Source organism: Macaca nemestrina, chromosome 1 (genome assembly GCF_043159975.1).
Source record: "Macaca nemestrina isolate mMacNem1 chromosome 1, mMacNem.hap1, whole genome shotgun sequence".
Taxonomy (NCBI): Eukaryota; Metazoa; Chordata; class Mammalia; order Primates; family Cercopithecidae; genus Macaca; species Macaca nemestrina.
Window position 1 is genome coordinate 98038442 of NC_092125.1, and position 8188 is coordinate 98046629.

Sequence of the window (8188 nt, forward strand, 5' to 3'; positions counted from 1 at the left end):
CAGTTAGAATAATCAAGATCTTATGGTATTGGCAGAGTGATAGACACAGAATAATGGGACAGAATAGAGAACCAGAAATAGGCCCACACAAATATGCCCAACTGATTGACAAAGGTGCAAAACCAATTCAATGAGGAAAGACGGCCTTTTCAACAAATGATTGTTGGAGCAATCGGTCATCCATAGGAAAAAAAATAAACTTCAACTTAAGTATCATACCTCATAAAAAATAAACTCAAAATGGATCCTGGATTTATTTACTTACTTATGTACATTTTTGAGATAAGGTCTCACTCTGTTGCCCAGGCTGGAGTGCAGTGGTGCAATCATAGCTCACTGCAGCCTCGACTTCCCGTACTTAGGCAACCTTCCCACCTCAGCCTTCCAAGTAGCTGGGACTTCCCAGGTAACTTTTTTTTTTTTTTTGTAGAGACTGAGTCTCACTATGTTGCCAGGCTGGTCTCAAACTCCTGGGTTAAAGCAATCCTCCTGCCTTGGCCTCCCAAAGTGCTGGGATTACAGGTGTGAGCCACTGTGTCTGGGAGATCCTGGGTTTACATGTAGACTGTAAAACTGTAAAACCTAAAAAACAAAAACAAAAAACTGGAGAACATATTTTTTGGGATGTAGGGCTAGCCAAAGAGTTCTTAGACTTGACACCCAAAGCATGATCTATTAAAAGACATAGAGTCTAGGCTTTCCTTCTCCCACAATGCCTCGCGCTCTTCCTTTCCGACTTGGACCCGGCAGAATGACTCCAGCAAAGAAGGATGGCGAAAAGAAAAAGGGCCATTCTGCCATCATCGAGGTGGTGACCCGAAAATACACCATCAGCATTCACAAGCGTATCCATGGAGTGGGCTTCAAGAAGTGTACCCCTCGGGCACTCAAAGAGATTCGGAAATTTGCCAAGAAGGAAATGGGAACTCCAGATGTGCGCATTGATATCAGGCTCCACAAAGCTGTCTGGGCCAGAGGAATAAGGAATGTCCCACACCGAATCCATGTGCGGCTGTCCAGAAAACGTAATGAGGATGAAGATTCACCAAATAAGCTCTATACTTTGGTTACCTATGTACCTGTTACCACTTTCGAAAATCTTCAGACAGTCAATGTGGATGAGAACTAATCGCTGATCGTCAAATACATCAAATGAAGTTACAAAATTGCCTTCAAAAAAAAAAAAAAAAGACATACATTCTCATTGGATATGTAGAAATTATAGATTGAAGTGTTTAATTATTTGGCTGACAACAGTTATAGAAATGTATGTAACAATGTGTTTGATAAGTCTTAAGTAATCTTGTTGAGATACAATTTGTATAATTTAAATTATCAGTTGAAATTGTGGTTTTCAACAAAAATAGAAAAATTAAGGAACATTTCATTCCAGTGGGCACAGGAGTACAGTAAACAGAGAGACTAATGTGGTAGGGAAAATCTATACATATTTTTTGGTATTATTCAAGACTAAGAATATTACAAAGAGAAGAGATTACAATGTACAAGATTGCAAACAAAAGGAGGATGTGATCAAACAATCAAAAACTAATTCTGTGAAAAGACCAATAAAAAAGACTTCTGACAAGTCTAATTAAGATGAACAGAGATATAAAGATATCTTTGTTATTCAACCATTTAACAACATTATTTTTGTCTAATATCTAAGAAGTAACATTGGGATGACCACAAATCTTGGTCGTGTTGTTACAGAAAATTGGGTAATAGGGAATTGAGTTTATTTCCCTAAAGAAAGGAATACTAATGAAAAGCAAGCTAATTTTCCTGGAAGATCTTAGAAAAAGTTCAGGAATTAGAGGAATCATGTACAACAAAATATACGGTTAAAGAATGATTCTAGGCTGGGCGCGGTGGCTCAAGCCTGTAATCCCAGCACTTTGGGAGGCCGAGACGGGCGGATCACGAGGTCGGGAGATCGAGACCATCCTGGTTAACACGGTGAAACCCCGTCTCTACTAAAAAATACAAAAAACTAGCCGGGCGAGGTGGCGGGCGCCTGTAGTCCCAGCTAGTCGGGAGGCTGAGGCAGGAGAATGGCGTGAACCCGGGAGGCGGAGCTTGCAGTGAGCTGAGATCCGGCCACTGCACTCCAGCCTGGGCGACAGAGCGAGACTCCGTCTCAAAAAAAAAAAAAAAGAATGATTCTAAAAGTGAGAGGATAATTGTAAACTCTGTAGAAGGAGAAGTTACACTCTTAGGGCCTCTCTCCTACCCAGGGTGACTGTTTGCAGGTGACTAATTTTTCCCTGTCTTAGTTTAATTCTCAGGAGAAATTGACCCAGCCAGCAGCTGCAAGTGAATTCAGGTGAGCTGAGTGAGTATGAGGTGAGGCATTATGGCCTCCACTATATCACCTGAAAACCTTTTCTCAGGGTACCCTGGCAAACATGCTGCAGCCACACAAGGAAGAAACCAAGAAATATGAAGACATAAGATTCAGGAAACAGGATTTCATATAAAAGATAGAGAAGTCCTAGGACAACAGCTGTGCAAGAGGCCCAGAGATCAAATGACCGAAAACAGCGTCAAAAAAGGAGGGACATCTTGCTAATGGAAAAAAAAAAAGGAAGGAAGAGAAGCTGAAAAGCTACATGGTGCATTTGACCACATGGAAAATAGTATTAAGTTACTTAGAACATTTTAAAAAATCTTTGGAAAAGCTAATAAACACATAGAAAACTAAAAAAAATTACAAAAATGAGGCATTTATTATCTCTAGAGGAAAAAAAGATGGTTCAAGAGGGGAAATATAATCAGACAGCACTATTTGTCTCAGTAACAAACAGTAATCATAAATTGTGATAAAGCTATGTTGGAGCACATGGTAGGAAAAGTGGGAAGTGAGTAAGCATGGTATAATAAGAATAGTCCTCATATTCTATAGTAGGAAATCAAACAGATAATGTCTAATATTGAAAAATTGAGAAATAGCATATTGTATTGTTTGGAAATATGGAGGTAAATTAGCAGAAGACATAGTTGAAATAATTGAACATGGTTGCCTCTGAGAAGCAGAGCTGAGATGTGAGGGAAGGGGCAATAAACAGCTATTTCTTATTATATGCCTTCTATTCCCTTATACAATATAAACTAAGTGTGTGTGTTGCTATAATAAAAAACAAAGCTTTATTTTAAATGAAAGAAAACATTGTCTTCGTACATATACTTAAAGATATTCACATACAGAAAAATCATACAGACCACATTTACCGACCGTCCCACAATAAAATAGAAAACAAAAAAGGCAAAAAAAGGTAGTGCTCATTTGTCTTGAACAAAACAAACACAACAAAACACCCTTCCAAATAAACTTTGGGTTAAGAAGAAAGTAAAACTAAAGTTATAGATTTAGAAACAACAATGACAGGGATACATACATCTCAAAATCTAATGGGTGTGACCAAAATGGCAGAAGAGGAAAAGGTATAGCCTTTTGTGAATCTGTTTCAAAACAGGAAGTTTAGAAATTAATAATACAGTAAATATAAATGAAATCTAAGAAAGAAATAATACATTAGAAAACAAGCAAAAGTACTTGAGCCAGAAGTCAAAAGCTGTGACAAGACTAATAAAGCAAACCTTTGGTAAGTCTGTTTAGGATGAACAGAGAGGTAGTGTCAAGATGGTTGACTCTCCAAATGATTAAGCCAAGTGAATTACGGTCATCTCAGTCCCCTTTCTCATGATGGATTTAAGAATGAGCATGTGACCCAGTCCTGACCAATATGATATTATGGGAAGATGGTTGAAGAACTTCTGAGAAAATTTTCCTCGTTGTCAAAAAGAGACACAAGGCCAGGCACAGTGGCTCACGCCTATAATCCCAGCGCTTTGGGAGGCCGAGGCAGGTGGATCACCTGAGGTCAGAAGTTTGAGACCAGCCTGGCCAACATGGTAAAACCCTGTCTCTACTAAAAGATACAAAAATTAGCTGGGCGTGGTGGCGCATACCTTAATTACCCAGCTACTCAGGAGGCTGAGGCAGGAAAATTGCTTGAACCCAGAAGGTGGAGACTGCAGTGAATGGAAATCGCGCCACTGCAACTCTGTCTCAAAAAAAATAAAAAATAAAAAATAAAAAGGTACACATGAAAGAGATAGTCCTTTTCTTTCTATAGCGGTCTGGGTATGATGCTGCCTCGAATCACTAATCATCTTGCTGCTAGCTCAAGGGCAGTGCTCACAGAATTGTAGAAAAGTGGACCAAGAGGTCTGATGTGCTAGAAACTGTCTCTGGACTTTTTGTTATGTGAGATAATACATTTCCTTAATGTTTAAGCCAATTTGAATCACAATTTCCTGTTATTTCCAACTGAAGTCATCCTAACTGATAAAAGAAAGAAAACCCAAAACCTAGGAATGAGAGGAGGGACGTAAACACAAACACACAACTTATTGCCAAAAAATAGGGAAAAAGTGTGATTTACTGCTGCATACCAATAAAATGGATGATTCCTAGGAAAGCAAAAGTTTTCAAAATTGACTCCCAAGAGAGAGAGAAAATCCTAACCAGACCAAAAATGACAGAAAAAAAAAGTTTGTCAAAGATCTATCACAAAAAATGTACCAAGCTCATACGATATTATAGGAAAATTCTGTAAGTCTGAATGAATGAAGAGTTGTAACTTGGGAAGCCTCAATATGACACAGATGTCAAACTTTACCCAGATAATCTATAAATGCAGTGCAGTTCTACCAATATCATAATAGTGTTACGGAATTCTTAAGTACATCTGGAAGAGAAGCAGCACAGTAGTAGCCAAGAAAACCTTGAAACAGAAGAATGAGAGAAAACTTGACCTTCTATATATCAAAGTACACTATAAAGTTGCAATAACTAAAAATGTGGTATTGATGCAGAAATAGATAAATAGAACAATGTAATAGAAGAGAGGCTAAAAATAGACCTATGAGTGGGAATTTAGGTGATAAATTAGGATTTCAAATCATTAAACTGTTCAACAAATGGTATTGGAACAACTGACTTTCATGTGGAAAAATTATGTTAGGTTCTCATCTTACACCAAGTCCAAAAATAAGCTCCAAATATAGTAAAGATCTATTTAAAGCATTTAAGAGTTTTAGATAAATATAATATGATTTCATTCATTAACTCATTCAATCAATAGTGATTGCATTGTTATAGTCTCTGGAATACACCAGTGAATAATACAAACACCCTGCCCAGAGTGAGCTTACATTTTAGAACATGTAAGTAAATATTTAAGCAAAAAAAAAAAAAAAAAAAATGCATAAGATAATTACATACAGTGATAGATACCATGAAGGAAATAAGAGCAGAGGAATAGCAGTAGGGGAAGTGTAGACAGGGATGTCCTTGCTGAAGAGGATATTTGAAAGAACTCATCAAACTCTACTGAGCATGCTCACACAAAGTGCTTATTTAAAAATATAGCAAGAGAAAGAGAGTCTAGGCAATTACTGGGAGTCCAAGAGATTCCATGTGCAAGCTCCCTAGCATCCTTATAGTTACTGTACCTTATTTGCGCTTTTTGTCAGGATTAAACCACCGAGATCCATGCAAGGAATCTTGGCTATGGGAGAGCTCAAAGCAGAAGTTCCCAGAGGGATTTTTATGCCCCCTCTGGCTACGTAGTCAAGCCAACTATCTAAATGGCTAGGCTTACTGAAAAACTATCAGTAAAGAAACTGACCCTGGGGATCAGGAGTCAAGTTTCAGACTTTAAATAGCATGTCAGGGCCAGGTACAGTGGCTCACACCTGTAATCCCACCACTTTGGGAGGCTAAGTGGGGAGGATCACCTGAGGCTCAGAGTTTGAGATCAGCCTAGGCAACATAGCAAAACCCCGTCTCTACAAACTTTTTTGTTTTATTTTGTTTTGTTTCGAGACTGAGTCTCACTCTGTTCCCCAGGCTCGAGTGCAATGGCATGATCTCGGCTCACTGCAACCTTCGCCTCCCGGGTTCAAGCGATTCTCATGCCTCAGCCTCCCAAGTAACTGGGACTAAACAGTCATGAGCCTCTACGCCCAGCTAATTTTTGTATTTTCAGTAGAGACGGAAGTTTCACCATGTTGGCCAGGCTGGTCTCAAACTGCTGACCTCAGGTGATCCACCCACCTTGGCCTCCCAAAGCACTGGGATTACAGGCATGAGCCACCGTACCCAGCCAAAAAAATTTTTTTATTTTTATTTATTATTTTTTTTGAGACGGAGTCTTGCTCTGTTGCCCAGGTTGTAGTGCAGTGGCGTGATCTTGGCTCACTGCAAACTCTGCCTCCCGGGTTCACGCCATTCTCCTGCCTCAGTCTCCCAAGTAGCTGCGATACAGGCGCCCGCCACCAAGCCCGGCTAATTTTGTGTGTGTGTGTGTATTTTTTTTATTTTTTTGAGACGGAGTCTCTATCTGTCGCCCAGGCTGGAGTGCAGTGGTGCGATCTCGACTCACTGCAACCTCCGCCTCCCGGGTTCACTCCATTCTCCTGCAGAGTAGCTGGGACTACAGGTGCCCACCACCACGCCCGGCTAATTTTTTGTGTTTTTGGTAGAGACGGGGTTTCACCGTGTTCACCAGATGGTCTCGATCTCCTGACCTCGTGATCCGCCCGCCTCAGCCTCCCAAAGTGCTGGGATTACAGGCATGAGCCACCGTGCCCGGCCAAAAAATTCTTAAAAATTAGCCAGGTGTGGTAGTCCCAGCTACTGGGAAGGCTGAGGTGGGAAGATCACTTGAGCCCAGGAGTTTGAGGCTGTAGTGAGCTGTGATCCTGCCACTGCACTCCAGCCTGAGCTACAATCCCATCTCTTAAAAAAAAAAAAAAAAAAGAAAGAAAGAAAGAAAAGGGCTTCTACTTTTTACTCCTTATCTTTCTGTATTATTTGGGCTTACATGCTTACAATGAGCATACATTTTTGCCTGAGTGTATTTATGAATATGTAAAAATATACGATATGATCCAATTTTTTTTTTTTTTTTTTTTTTTTTGAGATGGAATTTCACTCTTGCTGCCCAGGCTGAAGTGCAATGGTGCAATCTTGGCTCACTGCAACCTCTGCTTCCCGGGTTCAAGCGATTCTCCTGTCTCAGCCTCCCAAGTAGCTGGGATTAGATCCAATTCTTAAAACACAAATACACACTGCCTCAGACAGGAATGTGGATTGATATCCTTAAATGCTACCATTAGTTATTTCTGGTTTATGGCTTTATGGGTGACTTAATTTTTTTGTTTTGCCTAGCTGTATCTTAATTTTATAAAAAGAATATATTATTAGTGTCGTGAAATAATTTACATACAAATAAAAGGAAATAAGTTACTACTATGCAATTTATAAATAAAGGGACATACATTGTATCTACAAAAATAGGCAAAGAATAAACTCACAGGAAACTCACAAAAGAGGAAATATAAAAGGCTAATTGTAAATTCTCTAATTTCTAAAGCATAGAGTTCGGCACAAAGTAAGCCCTTAATAATGCAGTAATTTTAATTATTATCCCTTATTACTAAAACAATAAGTGTGTATGAAATCTGATTGTGGGACCATAAAAAGTGAGTACTTTTTATCCTACCATAAAAAGTGCAACAAATGTTGCACAATGATACTGTGTTAGAGTCCCAGGAAAATGAAGCCTCTCCAAGGGCACTCTCCAAACCCTCCAGGAGACTGCCAGTCATGTTTCTAATCTGCCTGGGATGACTTCTCTGAGAAGGTCACATCCTTCTGGTAACTACATTGGGAGAATAGCGGAGCAGGACATGTCAGCAATCTCCACTGAGGGCTCATCTCAAGTTTGACTTCCTGTGAACTTGTGTTGCAAAACAGTGTTTTATTTGCCATAGGAGGAAACAGAAGAAGACATGGAAACAAGAATACAAGGTTATTGGCAGAAGAGTACAGTCATGCATTGCTGAAATATGGGGATATATTTTGAGAAATGCAGGCAATTTTGTTGTGTGAACATTAGAGCAGGTACTTATACAAACCTACATGGTGTGGCCTACTACACACCTAGGCTGTATGGCATAGCCTATTGCCCCTAGGCTACAAACCTGTACAGCATGCTACTGTACTGAATACTTTAGGCAACTGTAACACAATGGTAAGTACTCATATATCTAAACATAGGAATAGAAAAGGCATAGTAGAAATATAGCATTATAATTTTATGGGACCACCATCATA

At 39.4% G+C, this 8188-nt stretch overlaps 1 protein-coding gene across 1 annotated transcript; it reads left to right on the plus strand.

Annotated features, from left to right (window-relative positions):
• Positions 1-751: 751 nt before the first annotated feature.
• On the plus strand, positions 752-1148 carry LOC105490942 (large ribosomal subunit protein eL31-like). Its single transcript, XM_071071114.1, has one exon. The coding sequence runs from the start codon at positions 752-754 to the stop codon at positions 1127-1129; it is 378 nt and encodes a 125-aa protein (XP_070927215.1). The 3' UTR covers positions 1130-1148.
• Positions 1149-8188: the final 7040 nt, after the last annotated feature.